The 24,285-nt window shown below is 50.6% G+C and overlaps 1 protein-coding gene across 4 annotated transcripts in view; it reads left to right on the top strand.

Annotated features, from left to right (window-relative positions):
• NCOA1 (nuclear receptor coactivator 1) overlaps positions 1-24,285 on the top strand; it is a 261,684-nt gene that overhangs the window by 145,804 nt on the left and 91,595 nt on the right. For all 4 annotated transcript variants that reach the window (XM_083178823.1, XM_083178822.1, XM_083178824.1 and 1 more), the window contains 2 exons: positions 6,315-6,414; positions 14,699-14,865. In XM_083178823.1, coding sequence (XP_083034949.1) covers positions 6,332-6,414; positions 14,699-14,865 — 250 coding nt within the window. In that variant the 5' untranslated portion in view covers positions 6,315-6,331. The remainder of the gene's footprint in view (positions 1-6,314; positions 6,415-14,698; positions 14,866-24,285) is intronic.

Genomic DNA, 24,285 nt, shown 5'->3' with positions numbered 1-24,285 from the left:
TGTTGTCCATAGCAACCAATTCTAGCTATCATTTCTCTGTTGCATCCTAGAAAATGACAGACATAATCTCATTGGTTGCTATGGGCAACACAACCTCTTTACAAATTTTAGAAGCTATAGGAAATGTACCCGTGTGTGCTTCTTGGCCTTAGGCCCGTACTACCTTGGGGTAAGGGTCATAGCATCGACATCTGTCGGCATGGATGTCGTCGCACGCACACACTTTTCTGGATCTCTGTGAAAGTTTTCCCTTGTTTGGCTGCGGCCTGTGAGGCTGCGGTGAGTGTGGATCCGGCCTCCCTCCCGCTCATTACCATGCATGTCCTCACTTGCTGCACCTGTCTGTCAGGAATCCGCCGCATCCTGACTTCTTACATTTATCGCTGGCTTACAGAGATCCCGCACACACTAATCGCATCCTAAACACACAGAGCGCGCTGCGTGCGGAGTAATCCCCAGCAAATCTGTGCAAACACCCTGCAGAGCTGTGGAGAGGACTCGCGGATGGGCTGCACCTCACCTGCAGGGATCTTACCTTAGAACATGAGGTAACCTCGGAGGATGAGAAGCATCTCGCCAAAGAAGAGACTTCTACCGTCCGCCGGGGGCTTGTGGCGGCGGATTAGGCAGGATTGAGCACCTGCGGCTACCTGCTGAGAACAGGCCCTGAGTCTACTTGGTGCTGTAGGTCAACAAAATCCTGTCATGGCTGTAAGAATAGGGCGAGTGAATGGTACCACTGCAAACCAACCTGAATTGCCCCCAGTATGTGATATTTGGTGAGGTGTCCTCTGGCTGATTGGCCGGTGATAAAGACCAGCCGCATTATCACCTCACCGAGCTTAATAAATCTGCCCTTCTATTTCATCCACATCTCAGTGTACGAACCTCTAATCCTATCTGCAATGGCCGCTTATCGCGCACGCATGGCGCACTTGTAGACCGATTGCTCCTGTAACAGCACGTGGGCAGCCCAGCACTCCGGATTTTGACGTCTTTGTCCAGAGAAATCATTACTAACCGGCTCTGTAGTATCTCTTCTGGTAACCGCCACGCTGCGGCTCACTTCTGATTTACTATTGGGGACAGGGAAACGAGGGAGCTTCATTCTGTCACATTAATCTCCCCCTTGTGACAGGACCATCACACAGCCGGCTATCATGTATCTGACAGGAACTTCGCTGCAAATGGCATGTACCAGCAATTCAAGGCAGACGTCTGGATGTTCCACGCAAGATACACAAATCTATTGAAGCAGAGGGGGCGGTTTATGGCGCCCAGTAACGTGTCTGGTTACCAAAGGCGCTGTTCTATACTATAACACTAATGTAATGGAAAAGTGAGCAGCGAGGTAGTCGGGGTCTCCGTGGTTGTTTTTAAAGAGCTTTTGCAGTTTGCATTAAAGTGTGTGGTGCAGCCTGATGGCAGCCATCTTGTCTCTATGACATAACAAGAGTCAGTAGACCTTGCGCACATAACTACTGTATAATAGCATGTTCTTGCATCGTCTGCTCACTCTCATGGCCATATAACACGCAATATCCGATGGACATACACAGCGACGCTTGGCGCTGGGGGCGCTGAGCTTTGTCTTGACTGGAGAACCACTTGACAATGGCTCTTTGTCTTGTCCTGTCCTGAAGTGTTTCTGTATTTAAACCCCAGGTTGTTACGTAACCGTATGAATAGGAGTCTGCGTACCATGAAATATAAGGGTTTTATTGATATATATCCATCATTGTGTCATGTACTTGGATGGGGTAAGCTCACTGGCATGGTTCGGTAAGAACCGTGCACGACTAGATCATTCCTGTGCCGAGAAAGCATCTAGTCAGGCCTTTGGGAGAGGGGTAAGAGTGCTGGCTGGTCCTCGTGCTTAGTGGCAAATGGCAGCAGGACAGTGTTTTATGGGCTCGCTAAGCAGTGTACATGTGCTGAATCAGGCCCACTATGTACAAATACCCGATATCCAGTAATATGTTTCCCCTCGTTACTGGCAGTCCCCACTTCCCTTCATCTGAAGGCCAGAGGCCGCCGGTAATCTCCCCGCTGGATCGTTAGGTCATATGAAATAAATAAAAACGCTTTGTTTCATGGCTCTTAATGATAATGGTCCATAGCCAGTCATTAGTCTTGTCTCACATATTCCCTTATTTAAATATTTAATGATGCACAGCCCCACGCGTCCATTTCTTTTATGGCGGAGAAATGACACAGAGCGTTTTGTCAGTTGTCATTGTCCTGTGTAAATGACCGGGTAATATATTGCGTATAGATCTGTGTCCTGCGTGTCTATGTAACTGAGAGCGATGGCTGAATTAGGTCAGGAGGTAATGTAAAGTGGGTAATTTAAGGCGCTTATCACAGGCATGTAATAAAACACACCATTTATTCTTATTGATTCCAGTCCATTAGCTGGGACTGTGCGCGGGAACTGGCTCCTAAGTTCTCCCCTGACGGAGCAGGCCTCCTTCCTCTACTCCCAGCCAGCAGTAAGGAGGTAGTGAGGGGGGAGCGGTGTCACTCCTGATGCCCGGAGTACCTTGTAACCCTCTCAAGCGAGGTACCGCTGAAATTAGTGTCTCCATTTAACTAATATCTATAACAGCACGGGATAGACAGAAAGTGGGATTTCACAGCACGGGGAACAGATAGGAACAAAGCTAATTTACAGAATGATTTGACAAGAGCTTTGGCACAAAACTGTGTATTCTCCTAGAATACTACAATGGTGATGTTGAATTGACAGTAGCTGCACATTCACTAGGAACTAATGATGTCACTGGTGAAGTTTTACCAGTTTTAGTGATGTCACTAGGTCCTTTGTACCACATGACTGAGTGATGTCATTTTTTATTTATTTACAGTTTCTTATATAGCGCAGCATATGTCGTTTCATTGTTTCATCTGTGATGTCACTATCTCATTGGGGGCCAGATTCTTTAAGCTTCAAAAGTGATAAAATGGAGAGTGATAAACAGCCAGCCAATCAGCTCCTGTCTGACATTTTTCAAACACAGCCTGTAACATGGCAGGTAGGAGCTGATTGGCTGGCTGTTTATCACTCTCCATTTTATCACTTTTGAAGCTTAGAGAATCTAGCCCTGGGTAATTTTTACCTCATACTGCAGTGATGTCACTAGCTGTTTTGTACCTAATGACTTAGGGCGAGATTCAGCAAGCTGGGGTTTTTACCGCATTATCATATGCAGCAAAGCCCCATTGCTGGGGCTTCGCTGCGGTGGGTTACGCCAGTTCCTATTTGGCGTAACCCCATGAAAGCCTATGGGCTTCCCTTCGCGTCCCCCGCCGCCCCGCGCGCCCCCCGCCGATCAGTGCCGCACCCCCCTCACCTGTGTCCGGGCAGCCTCCTGCTGTGCTGCCCGGACCAGTGATTTCCTCCTGCCTGCACCGCTTCTGAGTGCAGGGAGGAGGAACCGGAGCCCTTACAGCTGTGTAAGGGTTCCGGCAGGGAGGGGGGGGGGGGGGGCGGGCCCTGTGCACATCGCTGGGCATCGCTTTTGCGTTAATAATCGCATATGTTACTGCATATGCGATTATTAACTATGCGAATGCCAGCGACGTGCACCGGGGATTATTAGTGAATCCCGCCCTTAGTGATGTCATTTGTCTCATTTGCACCATGGACGTCAGTCATGTCACTATCTACTTCTAGCGCCTTGAGTCCTGTTGGAGAAAGTGCGCTATATAAATAAAACATATTTACTAAATTACTTAATATTTCAGTGACATAACTTGCTTATTGGCACCACATGCCTCAGTGGTGTCATTAGCCCATTTGCACCTCATGCCTCAGTGATATCAACAAGTCATTTGCACCTCATACCTCAGTTTTGTCACGTCATGTTATTTGCATCACTAGTTCCTAGTAAGTTCATTCACCTACCTCCTAACTGTACTGGTAATATGGTGATTATCGCTGCTTTTGGGTGCAGGCTGCAATTATAAACTCCCTTCGGATTAGACAATGAGCGTTTCTGTTCCTGTAGCAGACGCTGAGGTGAACTGAAGGCAGCAGATGCTGATTATTAGGGATGTTGCGTGCCAGGGCTTCTGTAGTATTTGGTTTCTTTGAACTGAATGCAGATGAAGGGTACAACCTGCCAGGTCAGATTCAGCGCAGTCTTATGTAACCCAAATATATATGGAATCTGTTATCGGATGGCGCTTGTAGCGAGATACCATCAGGGATTGGCTGGACTGTAAATACAGGCACTGTAACTTCTACTTAGGAAAGCAACCAATCAGATGCATTTCCTAGAGAATTGGAGCTACAATCTGATAGGTTGAAATGGGCAACAACCCCAAGCCTCCAATTTTATTTTTTTTAAACCACGCAGGACAATTTTCACCTGACTAGATCGCATAGAAATGGAGCACTGATCACTGCGTGTGTTTAATAGACGTCTCGAATGCGACATACCCTCCAACCCATTCCATTAGGTACAAAATGCTCTGTTCCTGGACTTCCCTGCCAGTGGCAGTTGCAGAGGTGGGGCTGCAGCACGGTCCAATATTCAAAAAGGGGAGCCACACCTACTGTCACCCCAAACATCACTGCCCTGGACTCACTGGCAGTTGATGTGACCCCCCTCTTTGAATATTGGACTGTGCTGGAGTCCAACCTCTGTAACTGCTACTGGCAGGGAAGTCCAGGAACGATGGTCCAGATGTATTAAGCCTGGAGAAGAGATAAACTGGAAATAAAGTCGAAGGAGAAAATGCACCAGCCAATCAGCTGTGTTTGAAATATGACAGTTGGGAGTTGATTGGCTGGTGCTTTATCTCCTTCCATTTTCAGTGGCAAACGCAGGATTTTCAGAAGGGGGTTTCCAAAGGGGCGGAGCAAAGCACGGAGATGGACACTTAGGTGACCCAGTATATGCCGGGTCAGTTAAAGTATTATAGTTAGACCAAATATATATAAATAATAATAATAATGAAAAAAAAAAAAAAAATATATATATATATATATATATATATATATATACATACAGGGGCGTCAACAGCAGTGTAGACCCCTGGGCATAGCAATGTATTGGGGCACCTACCGATCCTACAGCGGTAGGGGTGGGGGAAGCTTTGATGTCCCCTGGGTGGTAGGGGGTATGCAGGTATGGCCTGGATCAGTAATTTCCACTAATTACCCCTTTTCTGAACAGATGGTGGGAGAAGGGGTGGGAGAAGGAGGCATTAGGCTGAATGAAGGGGCCCTGATACATAACTTCCAGGGTGGTAGAGGATGTTTAATATGCAGAGGAGGGGTGTATAGTGGAGTGGGCTTATTATTCATAATTTCTGGTGGGAGGACAGCTTGCTTGACTGCAGATATCACCAGTTCCCAGAAATAGATTTCTTAGATTTTAATTGAATTAAAAACTAGAGGATCCCACCTACCAAATGGTATTGGGGACTAGGGGATCAAGGTTCAGGAGGCAGAGCAATCTGCCAACGAGAATATAAAACTACATACCAGGTGTGTGGAGCTGGAGCAGTAACCAGCTGCTGGAAGGCTGATATCTCTGGTTTTGGGAACAGTAGAGACAAGCTACTAGTGTCTGTCAAAGGGGGAGAGTCCCAGCTTTTGGAATGTACCCTCAGAAAAACTCTATGCCAGACAGAACCTGAAATATCTGACTGGGAAGAGCAATTAACAGGCTTGGATGGGGACCACTGCTTTGAAGTCAGATATCTCCGGTTCCCAAGGGCCGATTTTTAAAATTCTTGTACCCATGGAAAGAGGGGACCCTCAGCTTTAAGCCTAGGTCCCTTAGACTCCTGGGGGGGTTTATGGGTACTCAGAAACCCCCCCTGCGTGCGCTACTGATTTTATCTCCACTTTAACTCCAGTTTATCTCTTCGCCAGGCTTAATACATCTGCCCCATTGTACCTAATGGAATGGGTCATGTTGGAGGGTATGAGGCGGTCATTTTGTGAGTGGAGCCATTTGAATACAGCATCATAGTCCACTCAGAGACACCACTGAGGCATACATGCGCTTTGTGCCTCCCGCCTCGGGCTTATTAATAAATTCTAGTCAGTTGATAGTTTCAATATTCTTTAAGCTGCACAAAATGGCCGCCAACAGTGTACACTTCCTGTGTGGCCTATATGGTTGCTATGACGATCGCATTACGCTTTCAGTAACCAATGTTTATCGACTCTCAGCACAATTTTAGAGGGTGTTTGTATGAACAGTTGTTGTAAATTATTTGTCTGAATTTTTTTATTTATCTGAATTTTTTTATTTATCTGAATTTTTTTATTAATCTGAATTTTTTTCTGTCAACAGGTGTGAAATAGGTCAAAATGAGTGGAATTGGGGACAATTCAAACGACCCTGCTAGCCAGGAGCGCAAGAGGAAAGCTTCGCCATGTGACGCCATGCAGAAGTGAGTTATTCCGCCGATGGCGGCTTTATCTGCCTCACTACCTCCTCCTGTATCACAAGTTGTGCCGCTAATGTGATTTGAATTCGCTAACAAAAGCAGAGCAGGATGAGAACCTCGGTATAAATCACGATATTGTGTTCAGGATCCAGCACAGTGTTAATGGGTGATGTGTGGATAAAGGACGCATTTACTGTGTCGTATACATTAAACGTCCGCGCCACGCCTGATTAGCTCCGAGTGTGTGAGAAAGGAGGCCCGGCTCTGGGTGCCGGGCAGCTGCTGTGCTCCCAGGGTACAGGACATATGGTGATATTGTGCTGTAATGTCTATCTGATCACAATCTGCTTTCCACAGGCCGGGGAAAAGATGGAGTATGCCTCTGAATCACTCTGTCAGATAGGGCACGGCCTTTCGGGTGTTATGACCCTTGTTCATGGGAACTGGAGGTGGACAGTGTATAGGAAATTGATGGCTGTAACAGAGCACAAGGCCAGGATCTTTATTTGTCGTGGGGCCTACAATCTGCGGGTGCCACAGGGGTTACGCAGCGGGTTGCGCCCCCCCCCACTCCGGATTCTCATGGTCTCTTTCAGCCAACACATTATACAACATTTTGAATATTTTTGCTCTTTAGAACACTCCCTCAGTTAAGTAGAGGAGCTGTCGCAAGGTCTTCTGATGTATTATTATAGGAGGGTATAGTTCCTCCACAGGCACCTTACTCACTCATGTGCAAGGGCCAGCGCACTGACCGTAACAGCGACCTATGGCTCTCCATCCACTGCAGGTGGGCCCAGTGCCACTCCTCCCACGGCAGCAGCTCCTCCTCCTGGGGGCTCTCTATCCACCGCAGGTAGGCCGACTGCCACTCCTCCCACATTAGCAGCTCCTCCTTTTGGGGGCTCTCCATCCAACATATGTGGGCCGAGTGCCACTCCTCCCCCCGCAGTAGCAGCTCCTCCTCCTGGGGGCTCTCCATCCACTGCAGGTGGGCCGACTGCAACTCCTCCCATGGTAGCAGCTCCTCCTTCTGGGGGCTCTCCATCCACCGTAGGTGGGCCGACTGCCACTCCTCCCGCAGTAGCAGTTCCTCCTCCTGGGGGCTCTCCATCCACTGCAGGTGGGCCGAGTGCCACTCCTCCCGCAGTAGCAGCTCATCCTTCTAGGGGCTTCTTCATCCACTGCAGGTGGACCCAGGGCCACTCCCCCCCACGGTAGCAGGTCCTCCTCCTGGGGGCTCTCCATCCACCGCAGCCAGGCACAGCGCCACTCCTCCCACCGTAGCAGGTCCTCCTCCTGGGGGATCTCCATCCACCGCAGCCGGGCATAGTACCACTCCCCCCATGGTAGCAGCTCCTCCTCCTGGGGGATCTCCATCCACCGCAGCTGGGCACAGTGCAGGTCCTCCTCCTGGGGGTGCTCTTCCTCGGAGCACTACACAACAGTACAAGGCAGAGTGTACAGTACTGTATTTGCTAACTACACACTGTACAAAGCCGAATATTGTACAATAAGCCTGATGACTAGTTCTTTTACATTACTAAAGAATTCTCATTTACTATATAATAAAATACATTTCTACACTCCTATTGTCTGTGAGGCATCTCCTCGTATCACCTGATAAACCTTACACCCTGTATAATCTGATTATCGCGCTGCCTGTCAGACACCATCTAATAACCACATTAATACCATTATCTCCGGGCCAGTTACTGCGCAGCCTGACGAGCACCTCATTGCCGCGCAGAGCTTTGCCTGTGGGTATCCCTGCTTTATAAGGAGAATTGATCTGTATTCTCCATTGGCTTCCGCGCTGCCATGACAACCGGCCTGCTCGCTGGCTGCGTCGCTGCCATGCTTCGGCTGCCTCGTTATTGGCTGTTTACCATAATCATCTGCGTCTGTCTCATTCCGAAGGCGATAATGAATTGGTCTGCTGGAGATATCTGTATTTATTAAAGAGCCTCCAAAGCTATCAGACACGAAGAGATAATCTTCTGATACAGAGTTACATGGGGGGGGCTGCTGGGAATCGAGTCCTGGGTGCAGACAGAAAGGGGGCCCAGGACTGGAGTATTTGTTGTGATCACAGTTCACATTTCCCTTGGTTCAGTGTAGAGGTAGAGCAGTGCGATTGTTGCTGCGGGTATCAGACGTCTCACCAGACACGCCATGTTTTGTGTTTGGAAGGTGCAGGGAGGCGATGGTTTAGGATGCAGCTTGTGGTCTCTCCCTGGTGTATACTGCGGGGGACCTGTCCCTACAGTTAGCTGGAGATCCAGCCGTCCGGCAGTAACACCCCGCCGTTTACCTGTCGGTGATACAATTACATGCACCAATTCTCTGTCATGTCTCTGAGGAGAGGGCACACGGCCGGCTCTCTCCTGCAGCCAGCGGCCTGTCTACAAAGTTCTCCACCACTGTCCCAGACTCATTATAGTCCAGAATGATTGCGTCACTGTCTGTGTGCATTTGTCGCGGATCTTATATACTGTTATTGTGCTTTCTTATGGCTGGTTTCCTTTTCCTGTATACTAACATGAAGCTGTTGTCTTATACTGTCAAGAGCTCTGTTTAAGGTTTGTTTCAGAATGTTCCGGAGATCCCTCATGTCGGATAGAAGCCAAAGCTTCTATTGTAGGCTTATGTTACTCTAATATTGCTGCTTCCACACCACAATAACAAGGTCAGCAGGAAGCCACAGACTGAGAGTTATATAGTGGGAGGAGCAGGGTCCCCAGCAGCACAGAGTATATCAGGAGATGAGTGATGTGTGAGTGAGGACAGGGCTGCATGTGACAGGCGCAGTGACATGATGTGAGGAGGGGAATGGGGGCAGCAGGAAGCCACAGACTGAGAGTTATATAGTGGGAGGAGCAGGGTCCCCAGCAGCACAGAGTATATCAGGAGATGAGTGATGTGAGGCAGCAGGAAGCCACAGACTGGGAGAGAAATAAGGTGGGAGGAGCAAGGTCCCCAGCAGCACAGAGTATATCAGGAGATGAGGGATGCGTCAGTGAGGACAGGGCTGCATGTGACAGGGGCAGTGACATGATGTGAGGAGGGGAATGGGGGCAGCAGGAAGCCACAGACTGAGAGTTATATAGTGGGAGGAGCAGGGTCCCCAGCAGCACAGAGTATATCAGGAGATGAGGGATGCGTCAGTGAGGACAGGGCTGCATGTGACAGGGGCAGTGACATGATGTGAGGAGGGGAATGGAGGCAGCAGGAAGCCACAGACTGAGAGTTATATAGTGGAAGGAGCAGGGTCCCCAGCAGCACAGAGTGTATCAGGAGATGAGTGATGTGTCAGTGAGGACAGGGCTGCATGTGACAGGGGCAGTGACATGATGTGAGGAGGGGAATGGAGGCAGCAGGAAGCCACAGGCTGAGAGTTATATAGTGGGAGGAGCGGGGTACCCAGCAGCACAGAGTATATCAGGAGATGAGTGATGTGTCAGTGAGGACAGGACTGCATGTGACAGGGGCAGTGACATGATGTGAGGAGAGGAATGGAGGCAGCAGGAAGCCACAGACTGAGAGTTATATAGTGGGAGGAGCGGGGTCCCCAGCAGCACAGAGTATATCAGGAGATGAGGGATGTGTCAGTGAGGACAGGGCTGCATGTGACCGGGGCAGTGACATGATGTGATGAGGGGAATGGAGGCAGCAGGATGCCACAGACTGACAGTTATATAGTGGGAGGAGCAGGGTCCCCAGCAGCACAGAGTATATCAGGAGATGAGGGATGTGTCAGTAAGGACAAGGCTGCATGTGACAGGGGCAGTGACATGATGTGAGGGGGGAATGGAGGCAGCAGGAAGCCACAGACTGACAGTTATATAGTGGGAGGAGCAGGGTCCCCAGCAGCACAGGGTATATCAGGAGATAAGTGATGTGTCAGTGAGGACAGGGCTGCATGTGACAGGGGCAGTGATGTGATGTGAGGAGGGGAATGGAGGCAGCAGGAAGCCACAGACTGACAGTTATATAGTGGGAGGAGCAGGGTCCCCAGCAGCACAGAGTATATCAGGAGACGAGCGATGTGTCAGTGAGGACAGGGCTGCATGTGACAGGGGCAGTGACATGATGTGAGGAGGGCAATGGAGGCAGCAGGAAGCCACAGACTGAGAGTTATATAGTGTGAGGAGCAGGGTCCCCAGCAGCACAGAGTATATCAGGAGATGAGGGATTTGTCAGTGAGGACAGGGCTGCATGTGACTTGGGAAGTGACATGATGTGAGGAGGGGAATGGGGGCAGCAGGAAGCCACAGACTGAGAGTTATATAGTGGGAGGAGCAGGGTCCCCAGCAGCACAGAGTATATCAGGAGATGAGTGATGTGTCAGTGAGGACAGGGCTGCATGTGGCAGGGGCAGTGACATGATGTGAGGGGGGAATGGAGGCAGCAGGAAGCCACAGACTGACAGTTATATAGTGGGAGGAGCAGGGTCCCCAGCAGCACAGAGTATATCAGGAGATGAGTGATGGGTCAGTGAGGACAAGGCTCCATGTGACAGGAGCAGTAACGTGATGTGAGGAGGGGAATGGGGGCAGCAGGAAGCCACAGACTGACAGTTATATAGTGGGAGGAGCAGGGTCCCCAGCAGCACAGAGTATATCAGGAGATGAGTGATGTGTCAGTGAGGACAGGGCTGCATGTGACAGTGGCAGTGACATGATGTGAGGAGGGGAATGGAGGCAGCAGGAAGCCACAGACTGAGAGTTATATAGTGGAAGGAGCAGGGTCCCCAGCAGCACAGAGTGTATCATGAGATGAGTGATGTGTCAGTGAGGACAGGGCTGCATGTGACAGGGGCAGTGACATGATGTAAGGAGGGGAATGGGGGCAGCAGGAAGCCACAGTCTTAGAGTTATATAGTGGGAGGAGCGGGGTACCCAGCAGCAGAGTTTATCAGGAGATGAGTGATGTGTCAGTGAGGACAGGGCTGCATGTGACAGGGGCAGTGACATGATGTGAGGAGGGGAATGGAGGCAGCAGGAAGCCACAGGCTGAGAGTTATATAGTGGGAGGAGCGGGGTACCCAGCAGCACAGAGTATATCAGGAGATGAGTGATGTGTCAGTGAGGACAGGACTGCATGTGACAGGGGCAGTGACATGATGTGATGAGGGGAATGGAGGCAGCAGGATGCCACAGACTGAGAGTTATAGAGTGGGAGGAGCAGGGTCCCCAGCAGCACAGAGTATATCAGGAGATGAGTGATGTGTCAGTGAGGACAGGGCTGCATGTGACAGGGGCAGTGACATGATGTGAGGGGGGAATGGAGGCAACAGGAAGCCACAGACTGACAGTTATATAGTGGGAGGAGCAGGGTCCCCAGCAGCACAGGGTATATCAGGAGATAAGTGATGTGTCAGTGAGGACAGGGCTGCATGTGACAGGGGCAGTGATGTGATGTGAGGAGGGGAATGGAGGCAGCAGGAAGCCACAGACTGACAGTTATATAGTGGGAGGAGCAGGGTCCCCAGCAGCACAGAGTATATCAGGAGACGAGCGATGTGTCAGTGAGGACAGGGCTGCATGTGACAGGGGCAGTGACATGATGTGAGGAGGGCAATGGAGGCAGCAGGAAGCCACAGACTGAGAGTTATATAGTGTGAGGAGCAGGGTCCCCAGCAGCACAGAGTATATCAGGAGATGAGGGATTTGTCAGTGAGGACAGGGCTGCATGTGACTTGGGAAGTGACATGATGTGAGGAGGGGAATGGGGGCAGCAGGAAGCCACAGACTGAGAGTTATATAGTGGGAGGAGCAGGGTCCCCAGCAGCACAGAGTATATCAGGAGATGAGTGATGTGTCAGTGAGGACAGGGCTGCATGTGGCAGGGGCAGTGACATGATGTGAGGGGGGAATGGAGGCAGCAGGAAGCCACAGACTGACAGTTATATAGTGGGAGGAGCAGGGTCCCCAGCAGCACAGAGTATATCAGGAGATGAGTGATGTGTCAGTGAGGACAGGGCTGCATGTGATAGGAGCAGTGACATGATGTCAGGAGGGGAATGGAGGCAGCAGGAAGCCACAGACTGAGAGTTATATAGTGGGACCAGCAGGGTCCCCAGCAGCACAGAGTATATCAGGAGATGAGTGATGTGTCAGCGAGGACAGGGCTGCATGTGGCAGGGGCAGTGACAGGATGTAAGGAGGGGAATGGAGGCAGCAGGAAGCCACAGGTTTATAAGTAACGTTGTGCCTGGAACAACCATGTTGCCATTGAAAGTTAGCAAATACATTTATAGATTTCTGTGCAGTGTAAATACCAGCTGCTTTTGCATGTAGACCACACATGTTAGACAGCTCTATTTTTACATAGCAATTTGGATTTCCGTTTGACACACCCCACCCAAATCTAACTCTCTCAGCACATGTAACACCCGAGTCAGGATCATATTGCCGGCAGATAGAACACTAATTACCGAGCATGGACAACGCATTCTGGTGTCGGCACAGTGGAATCCTGAGCCTCCTATAAAGTCCCTGCTGACATCACTGCTGCACAGTGGCTCATGCCTGAATCATGTGCCTTGATGATGTCATTATTCTCAGTAATGACAGCTCCCGCTGTGCCCATGTGACAGTCTGGAGAGTGGATGATTGACGTGATTAGCGTGTGTCGGTGCGTTGGATTATTGGCGTCCTGTTATCACGTATACCATTGTTGATTTCCAAACAAGCAATTGTTCCAGATAACAGATGCACAAATCGGATTAGGCGTGCTTGTCTGGTGTCTGTATCAGATGATCACCGATTTCTGGGGCAAACGACCAGGCGCTTATTCACCCCTGTCCTGCATTACTGAGCTGGCCCTGGACTGTGCGTAGGACGCTAGGGGGCGGGGCTGGTGAGCAGGTCAGTGTGGGCAGAGTTCAGAACGAAGACCTCACTAAAATAACATCATTGACTCCCATTGAGGACAAACACCAGGGATAGGAATGTGAGGACATTTCGCACGGAGTCATTAAGGAGGTCTATAAACTATGCATTGGAGATAGATAAAGTAAAAGGAGATAATGCACCAATAAGTCACTTTGTGTCTGGAACAAATAATTTTGCCATTCAAGAGGAGCAAATATTTATATATTTTTCCTGTGCAGAGACATGATGCTTTTGCATGTAGCCCACACATGGTAGACAGCTTAATACCGCTTTCAGACCGCAAGTGCAGGGTCGCACCTGGACTTTGTAATGGTCCAGTCCTGGTGCGACCCTGCATGTGCGGTCTGTTCAGATCACAAAATTGCCGGTTCGCTGACATCATGTGGAGGCGTGGCGGAGTGTCATCTGGGATGGGGGGAGGAGCCAGCGCTTTGAGCCGCCGCTGCTCCAAGAACTGCATAGTGTGAACGGGAAACCCTTTTAACCCGTTCACACTGCACAGCAATGACCCAGTAAGAACAATTCCTTTTACCTGGTTCGTATTGCTGTGATATTGCTACCAGTTAGCTGTAACCGGTAACCCCTTTCACATCGCACCAATTACCAGGTTGAACCGTAATTTTGTGCAATGTGAAAGGGGTATTATTGTAACACTGCAATTTAGATTTCAGTTTGAGCACACCCCACCCAAATCTAACTCTGCACGTGTTACAGCTGCCCCACCTGCATGGTTTTGAGTTACAAATACCAACCAATCAGGTTACAGTGTTTGAAAAACGACACCATACAACATATGTATTAAGACCAATTCCGTGAAGGGTGGAATCTAGAATATGGTGGAATAAGGGTGGAATCTAGAACATGTTGCTCAGCACAACCCTACAATAGATGCTTATGTTGGTTTTAATGCTGAACATTCCAAACTCCTCGTTTTAGGACATTGGACCTCAGTAGTATAGTTCAGTGCAGAGGTTTAGGATTTTCGTGTACTTTTATAAATGTGATATATCCTAGATCATAGAACAAGTGTTGTAATCAGCCGGAACCCTGGATGGGTGTTATATGACGCTCCGACAGTGGGATTCCGACAGTCAGTATCCATCCCGGCATAGGAATCCCGACCACCGGTACTCTGACAGGGGGGCGAGTGCTAAGATGCCCCTTGTGGGCTTGCTGCACTTGCTAATGGTTCTGTTCTCGCTGTATGGGGGTCGTGGACCCCCACAAGGGTAATTTCCCCTGTCAGTCCCAACTGTTGGAGCATCGTCTGGCACACACCCTGGACAGGGCGAGATCCTGGCCCCTGCGCATGGACTGTATTGCTGTACAATCAGCATTTGCTGGGTCACATATGTCACAGCTCATGTTCATGTGTTTCTTTGTTCCAGCAATGAAAAGCGTCGGCGGGAGCAAGAAAACAAATACCTGGAGGAGCTGGCTGAGCTGCTCTCGGCAAACCTCGGGGATATAGACAACATCAGCTTCAAACCGGACAAATGCAAGATCCTGATCAAGAGGATGGACCAGATCCAGCAGCTGAAGAAGAAAAAGCAGGGTAAGACACAGAGGACAACTCTAATAGGGCCGGTCTGATGGCTGAGACACTGAGGACATCTCTAATAGGGCTGGTCTGATGGCCTGAGACACTGAGGACATCTCTAATAGGGCTGGGGTGGTTACCTGTGACACTGAGGAAATCTCTAATAGGGCTGGGCTGGTGGCCTGAGACACTGAGGACATGTCTAATAGGGCTGGGCTGGTGGCTGAGACACTGAGGACATCTCTTATAGGGCTGGTGGCCTGAGACATAGAGGACATGTCTAATAGGGCTGGGCTGGTGGCTGAGACACTGAGGACATCTCTTATAGGGCTGGTGGCCTGAGACATAGAGGACATGTCTAATAGGGCTGGTCTGGTGGCTGAGACACTGAGGACATCTCTTATAGGGCTGGTCTGATGGCCTGAGACACTGAGGACATCTCTAATAGGGCTCGTCTGGTGGCTGAGACTCTGAGGACATCTCTAATAGGGCTGGGGTGGTTGCCTGTGACACTGAGGACATCTCTAATAGGGCTGGGCTGGTGGCCTGAGACACTGAGGACATGTCTAATAGGGCTGGGCTGGTGGCTGAGACACTGAGGACATCTCTTATAGGGCTGGTGGCCTGAGACATAGAGGATATCTCTTATAGGGCTGGTCTGGTGGCTGAGACACTGAGGACATCTCTTATAGGGCTGGTTTGGAGTCTGAGACACTGAGGGCATCTCTTATAGGGCTGGTCTGGTGGCCTGAGACACTGAGGACATCTCTAATAGGGCTGGGCTTGTGGCCTGAGACATAGAGGACATCTCTAATAGGGCCGGTCTGGTGGCTGAGACACTGAGGACATCTCCTATAGGGCTGGTCTGGTGGCCTGAGACACTGAGGACATCTCGAATAGGGCTGGTATGGTGGCTGAGACTGAGGACATCTCTTATAGGGCTGGTATAGTGGCTGAGACACTGAGGACATCTCTTATTGGGCTGGTGGCCTGAGACATAGAGGACATCTCTTATAGGGCTGGGCTGGTGGCCTGAGACACTGAGGACATCTCTAATAGGGCTGAGCTGGTGGCTGAGACACTGAGGACATCTCTTATAGGGCTGGGCTGGTGGCCTGAGACATAGAGGACATCTCTTATAAGGCTGGGCTGGTGGCCTGTGACACTGAGGACATCTCTAATAGGGCTGGGCTGGTGGCCTGAGACACAGAGGACATCTCTAATAGGGCTGGGCTGGTGGCCTGAGACACTGAGGACAGCTCTTTTAGGGCTGGTCTGGTGGCTGAGACACTGAGGACATCTCTAATAGGGCTGGTCTGGTGGCTGAGACACTGAGGACATCTCTAATAGGGCTGGGCTGGTGGCCTGAGACACTGAGGACATCTCTAATAGGGCTGGGCTGGTGGCTTGGGACACTGAGGACATCTCTTATAGGGCTGGTCTGGTGGCTGAGACACTGAGGACATCTCTAATAGGGCTGGTCTGGTGGCTGAGACATAGAGGACATCTCTAATAGGGCTGGTCTGGTGGCCTGAGACACAGAGGACATCTCTAATAGGGCTGGTCTGGTGGCTGAGACACAGAGGACATCTCTAATAGTGCTGGTCAGGTGGCCTGAGACATGAGGACATCTGTAATAGGGCTGGTCTGGTAGCCTGAGACATAGAGGACATCGTTTATAGTACTGGTCTGGTGGCCTGAGACGTAGAGGACATCATTTATAGGGCTGATCTGGTGGCCTGAGACACAGAGGACATCTCTAATAGGGCTGGTCTGGTGGCTGAGACACTGAGGACATCTCTAATAGGGCTGGTCTGGTGGCCTGAGACACTGAGGACATCTCTAATAGGGCTGGTCTGGTGGCTGACACTGAGGACATCTCTTATAGGGCTGGGCTGGTGGCCTGAGACATAGAGGACATCTCTTATAAGGCTGGGCTGGTGGCCTGTGACACTGAGGACATCTCTAATAGGGCTGGGCTGGTGGCCTGAGACACAGAGGACATCTCTAATAGGGCTGGGCTGGTGGCCTGAGACACTGAGGACAGCTCTTATAGGGCTGGTCTGGTGGCTGAGACACTGAGGACATCTCTCTAATAGGGCTGGTCTGGTGGCTGAGACACTGAGGACATCTCTAATAGGGCTGGGCTAGTGGCCTGAGACACTGAGGACATCTCTAATAGGGCTGGGCTGGTGGCTTGGGACACTGAGGACATCTCTTATAGGGCTGGTCTGGTGGCTGAGACACTGAGGACATCTCTAATAGGGCTGGTCTGGTGGCTGAGACATAGAGGACATCTCTAATAGGGCTGGTCTGGTGGCCTGAGACACAGAGGACATCTCTAATAGGGCTGGTCTGGTGGCTGAGACACAGAGGACATCTCTAAGTGCTGGTCAGGTGGCCTGAGACATGAGGACATCTCTAATAGGGCTGGTCTGGTGGCCTGAGACATAGAGGACATCGTTTATAGTGCTGGTCTGGTGGCCTGAGACATAGAGGACATCGTTTATAGGGCTGATCTGGTGGCCTGAGACACAGAGGACATCTCTAATAGGGCTGGTCTGGTGGCTGAGACACTGAGGACATCTCTAATAGGGCTGGTCTGGTGGCCTGAGACACTGAGGACATCTCTAATAGGGCTGGTCTGGTGGCTGACACTGAGGACATCTCTAATAGGGCTTGTCTGGTGGCTGAGACACTGAGGACATCTCTAATAGGGCTGGTCTGGTGGCTGAGACACTGAGGACATCTCTAATAGTGCTGGTGGCCTGAGAAACTGAGGACATCCCTTATAGGGCTTGTCTGGTGGCATGAGACACTGAGGACATCTCTAATAGGATTGGTCTGGTGGATGACACTGAGGACATCTCTAATAGGGCTGGTCTGGTGGCTGAGACACTGAGGACATCTCTAATAGGGCTGGTCTGGTGGCTGAGACACTGAGGACATCTCTAATAGGGCTGGTCTGGTGGCTGAGACACTGAGGACATCTCTAATAGGGCTGGTCTGGTGGCTGAGACACTGAGGACATCTCTAATAGGGCTGGTGGCCTGAGAAACTGAGGACATCCCTTATAGGGCTGGTCTGGTGGCATGAGACACTGAGGACATCTCTAATAGGGCTGGTCTGGTGGCTGACACTGAGGACATCTCTAATAGGGCTGGGCTGGTGGCCTGAGACATAGAGGACATCCCTTATAGGGCTGGGCTGGTGGCCTGAGACACTGAGAACATCTCTAATAGGGCTGGTCTGGTGGCCTGAGACACTGAGGACATCTCTAATAAGGCTGGTCTGGTGGCTGGGACACTGAGGACATCTCTAATAAGGCTGGTCTGGTGGCTGAGACACTGAGGACATCTCTAATAGGGCTGATCTGGTGGCCTGAGACACTGAGGACATCTCTAATAGGGCTGGCCTGATGGCCTGAGACATAGAGGACATCCTTTATAGGGCTGGTCTGGTGGCTGAGACACTGAGGACATCCTTAATAGGGCCGGTCTGGTGGCCTGAGACACAGAGGACATCTCTTATTGGACTTGTCTGAGACATAGAGGACATCCCTTATAGGTCTGGTGGCCTGAGTAACAGAGGTCATCTCTTATTGGGCTCGTCTGAGACATAGAGGACATCACTCATAGGGCTGGTCTGGTGGCCTCTTGAACATGTGCTGATCATTGTGTGGAGATGGGGGGGCATGTAGTTGTAATGTAGTCTAGGCTCGTTCATCCCACAGCATGGCCTCTTCCAAGTTATACAGGACCTCGGCTTCTGTTGACTTGTATAGATGTTGGATTTATAGTTGGTAGTTTTTACATGTTTATTTCTTGTCTAGCAGCTTGTTGAACTCAGAGAGTCTGTACAAGTAATCTTTTAATATCATAGGATTGCATGTAGGCTGAAGGTCTCTGTAAATGTGAGAACTTGTAAACTGGTGCAGGTATTTATGCATTTTACTGTAACGTGAGATCAGGGCCCCAGCAGTACAGAGTATATCAGGAGATGAGTGATGCGTCAGTGAGGACAGGGCTGCATGTGACAGGGGCAGTGACATGATGTGAGGAGGGGAATGGAGGCAGCAGGAAGCCACAGACTGAGAGTTATGTAGTGGGAGGAGCAGGGTCCCCAGCAGCACAGAGTATATCATGAGATGAGTGATGCGTCAGTGAGGATAGGGCTGCATGTGACAGGGGCAGTGACATGATGGGAGGAGGAGAATGGGGGCAGCAGGAAGCCACAGACTGAGAGTTATATAGTGGGAGGAGCAGGGTCCCTAGCAGCACAGAGTATATCAGGATATAAGGGATGTGTCAGTGAGGACAGTGCTGCATGTGACAGGGGCAGTGACATGATGTGAGGAGGGGAATGGGGGCAGCAGGAAGCCACAGACTGAGAGTTATATAGTGGGAGGAGCAGGGTCCCCAGCAGCACAGAGTATATCAGGAGATGAGGGATGTGTCAGTGAGGACAGACTGCATGTGACAGGGGCAATGACATGATGTGAGGAGGGGAATGGAGGCAGCAAGAAGCCACAGACTGAGAGTTATATAGTGGGCGGAGCAGGGTCCCCAGCAGCACAGAGTATATCAGGAGATGAGTGATGTGTCAGTGAGGACAGGGCTGCATGTGACAGGAGCAATGACATGATGTGAAGAGGGGAATGGGGGCAGCAGGAAGCCACAGACTGAGAGTTATATAGTGGGAAGAGCAAGGTCCCAGCAGCACAGGTCAGGGATGTGAAGCTTCTTTCACACTTCTGCAGGAAGGGTTAAAATAAAATATTCAAATTCTGATTTTATTGGTGTCGTCTTTTGGCACTAGTGGAGAGATCCTGGTGCTGGCATTGTCATCCGTACAAATGCAGGAGATGTAGAATAGAAGGATGCTGCATTAGGGATATTGCAGTGTCTTGTAGCCCCGTGACCAGCGTGGACACCATCTACCACTGGTACTGGGACTATAAGTCTGTCCTGAGCAGTGCAGACATCTTGGGTTAGGCTTGTCCCAGCCATGGCCCAGGTGCAGGGACCCGGCTGATCCGGCAGGAAGTATTCCATTACTCGCCAGCCTGGGAGCGTGCGATCCTGCTCCTGGCCAGTGCCCTGTTCGCTCTCCCTCCATGGGCTTTACCTCTGCTGCCGGATTATTCTATTAATGAGAAGCAGCGAGGGCGAGAGATGATGTTTTGTATACAAGGTGAATGTTCTCCAGAAGCGTGCGCTGAGTATCGGTCCTATAAAGATCTGTGAGGAAGCGGCTGCGGCCCGTCTGTACCTGGCTGCCTTCCACCCTCTCCACAATGTATTAACATCAGATCCGCCGTCATCTAACCTTCTAATGCTTCTGTGCCGCGTACAGCACCCGTGTTGTGGTCATTCTGGGAAGGGGGGGGGGGAGCGTTATTCCGGAGGATATTACATGATGGTGAGCACAGCGAACACTAATGGGGGGTCCATGTCAACAGTTGTCGACATTATCACAGGAAAATTTGAAAAAATCATGTCGACTTTTCATGTTCACTTTTTTCGACCTATTGCATGGCAGCTCTTTGTCCGTGTCGACCCACTGCGTCTCAACCTTTTGTTTGTGTAGACCTATTGCATGTTGACATTTTTGGTGTCGACTTATTGACTGAGACCTTTCAATCCAAACCCGTTGTTGTCACCCCCCACTCCAGGACTGTAGGGAACATCTGGGATGTCACTGTCCATCCTGGGGGGAAGGGGATGACTGACGCACAGTGTGACGAACCCGGGGAAATGCACTCAGCGTCCGCGTGTTCCCAGATCACCATGAGGCCAAATCTCTGTATGATAAATGAGTAACTTGCTGTTGTCGTGTGACGTGTTGCTGACATGCAGTTAGATAATTCATCGCGTTGTATTGCGTCCACTCTCCAGACACGGGAATTATAGAGATATCACCGGCTGATTTCTACACATAATGTGTCGCTTTTGTTTATTTGGCTGAATAAGTAACTTGTGTGTCTGGTAACTCTCTCCAGGAGGACACAATGCTCTGTTCCTGGGCTTCCCTGGTAATGTATGATTGCCAGCACCTGTGGTGACACCTTATCAGTTACCTAGCTCCCCACAGGTGCTGGCAATCCTACATTATCCATACCTCCCAGCATGCCCCTCTCCAGGAGGACACAATGCTCTGTTCCTGGGCTTCCCTGGTAATGTATGATTGCCAGCACCTGTGGTGAAGCCTTTCTTATCAGTTACCTAGCTCCCCACAGGTGCTGGCAATCCTACATTATCCATACCTCCCAGCATGCCCCTCTCCAGGAGGACACAGTGCTCTGTTCCTGGGCTTCCCTGGTAATGTATGATTGCCAGCACCTGTGGTGACACCTTATCAGTTACCTAGCTCCCCACAGGTGCTGGCAATCCTACATTATCCATACCTCCCAGCATGCCCCTCTCCAGGAGGACACAATGCTCTGTTCCTGGGCTTCCCTGGTAATGTATGATTGCCAGCACCTGTGGTGAAGCCTTTATTATCAGTTACCTAGCTCCCCACAGGTGCTGACATCCGACATTATCCATACCTCCCAGCATGCCCCTCTCCAGGAGGACACAATGCTCTGTTCCTGGGCTTCCCTGGTAATGTATGATTGCCAGCACCTGTGGTGACACCTTTCTTATCAGTTACCTAGCTCCTAACAGGTGCTGGCAATCCTACATTATCCATACCTCCCAGCATGCCCCTCTCCAGGAGGACACAATGCTCTGTTCCTGGGCTTCCATGGTAATGTATGATTGCCAGCACCTGTGGTGAAGCCTTTCTTATCAGTTACCTAGCTCCTAACAGGTGCTGGCAATCCTACATTATCCATACCTCCCAGCATGCCCCTCTCCAGGAGGACACAATGCTCTGTTCCTGGGCTTCCCTGGTAATGTATGACTGCCAGCACCTGTGGTGACACCTTTCTTATCAGTTATCTAGCTCCCCACAGGTGCTGGCAATCCTACATTATCCATACCTCCCAGCATGCCCCTCTCCAGGAGGACACAATGCTCTGTTCCTGGGCTTCCCTGGTAATGTATGATTGCCAGCACCTGTGGTGACACCTTATCAGTTACCTAGCTCCCCACAGGTGCTGACAATCCTACATTATCCATACCTCCCAGCATGCCCCTCTCCAGGAGGACACAATGCTCTGTTCCTGGGCTTCCATGGTAATGTATGATTGCCAGCACCTGTGGTGAAGCCTTTCTTATCAGTTACCTAGCTCCTAACAGGTGCTGGCAATCCTACATTATCCATACCTCCCAGCATGCCCCTCTCCAGGAGGACACAATGCTCTGGTCCTGGGCTTCCCTGGTAATGTATGACTGCCAGCACCTGTGGTGACACCTTTCTTATCAGTTATCTAGCTCCCCACAGGTGATGCCAATCCTACATTATCCATACCTCCCAGCATGCCCCTCTCCAGGAGGACACAATGCTCTGCTCCTGGGCTTCCCTGGTAATGTATGTTTGCCAGCACCTGTGGTGACACCTTTCTTATCAGTTACCTAGCTCCTCACAGGTGCTGGCAATCATACATTATCCATACCTCCCAGCATGCCCCTCTCCAGGAGGACACAATGCTCTGTTCCTGGGCTTCCCTGGTAATGTATGATTGCCAGCACCTGTGGTGACACCTTTCTTATCAGTTACCTAGCTCCCCACAGGTGCTGGCAATCCTACATTATCCATACCTCCCAGCATGCCCCTCTCCAGGAGGACACAATGCTCTGCTCCTGGGCTTCCCTGGTAATGTATGATTGCCAGCACCTGTGGTGACACCTTATCAGTTACCTAGCTCCCCACAGGTGCTGACAATCCTACATTATCCATACCTCCCAGCATGCCCCTCTCCAGGAGGACACAATGCTCTGTTCCTGGGCTTCCCTGGTAATGTATGATTGCCAGCACCTGTGGTGACACCTTTCTTTTCAGTTACCTAGCTCCCCACAGGTGCTGACAATCCTACATTATCCATACCTCCCAGCATGCCCCTCTCCAGGAGGACACAATGCTCTGTTCCTGGGCTTCCCTGGTAATGTATGATTGCCAGCACCTGTGGTGAAGCCTTTCTTATCAGTTACCTAGCTCCTAACAGGTGCTGGCAATCCTACATTATCCATACCTCCCAGCATGCCCCTCTCCAGGAGGACACAATGCTCTGGTCCTGGGCTTCCCTGGTAATGTATGACTGCCAGCACCTGTGGTGACACCTTTCTTATCAGTTACCTAGCTCCCCACAGGTGATGCCAATCCTACATTATCCATACCTCCCAGCATGCCCCTCTCCAGGAGGACACAGAGCTCTGTTCCTGGGCTTCCCTGGTAATGTATTACCCCTTTCACATCGCACTTTTAAAACGGTAAATTGCCGATTTTTTTTTTTTTCATTTTAAAACGTTTAAGCCTGCACTGTGAATGCACCAGAGCCGATTTACCGTTTAAAGTTAACTGGTATTTCGAACCGTGTAAAAAGCAGAGTCCTACACGGTTCCTTGCCGTTTTTTGAGCAATGTGAATGTGTACAATGTGTCTGAAACGGTATTTCAGGCAAACAACACAAGCTACAGAGCAGTGATAGGCTGTCCCCTTTAAAATGACAGGCAATGTTGACACTCTGGCTTGAAACGTGTTCGGGATGAAACGGTTTGACTGCTATGTTGAATGAGACTTAACCGGTATTTAAAACGGTAATCTGCGGCAATGTTAAGGCTCTGAACCGTTTTAAAATACCGGTTTTTAAAACGTGTCGGCGATGTGAAAGGGGTATTAGACTGGTGTCACCTGTGGTGACACCTATCTTATCAGTTACCTAGCTCCCCACAGGTGATGCCAATCCTACATTATCCATACCTCCCAGCATGCCCCTCTCCAGGAGGACACAATGCTCTGTTCCTGGGCTTCCCTGGTAATGTATGATTGCCAGCACCTGTGGGGAGCTAGATAATACCCCTTTTACACCGCCTCAAAACCACGGGACTTTGGCGGGTCAGAGGGGGTGACCTGGGTAGAACACGGGTAGGACCTGGGTAGAGGGCGGTGTAAATGGTTATGCCGGGTCATCGGACCCAACTCCAATTTACATTAATGGGGAAGATTCAACCAGGGGACCGCAGCATCCGTAGGTTGGACAGGGGGGCACAGGCAGCCTGCGTTGCTGTCTGCTATACTCTGCAGACAGCAGCGGCGGCAGCGGAGGAGGTGAATGGATGCCTGTGTGCGGCATCCATTCACCTCCCGGACGACGGCTGGGGGGTGCACAGGGGCTGGGGGCAGCCCAGCAGCCTACCTTGGTGCCTGGCTGCCCCCAGCACGGCGATCGGTGTATCCGGCGGGGATCACTGCGGTCCCGGCGCTTGGAGATGATGGCATCTCCAAGCGCCACCTCCGTCTACACTGCGGGTAGGCACCGCAGTGTTAATG

The sequence above is a fragment of the Crinia signifera genome, chromosome 3 (genome assembly GCF_055691185.1).
Source record: "Crinia signifera chromosome 3, ASM5569118v1, whole genome shotgun sequence".
NCBI classification, from domain to species: domain Eukaryota; kingdom Metazoa; phylum Chordata; class Amphibia; order Anura; family Myobatrachidae; genus Crinia; species Crinia signifera.
This window is presented reverse-complemented; position numbering and strand designations above follow the sequence as displayed.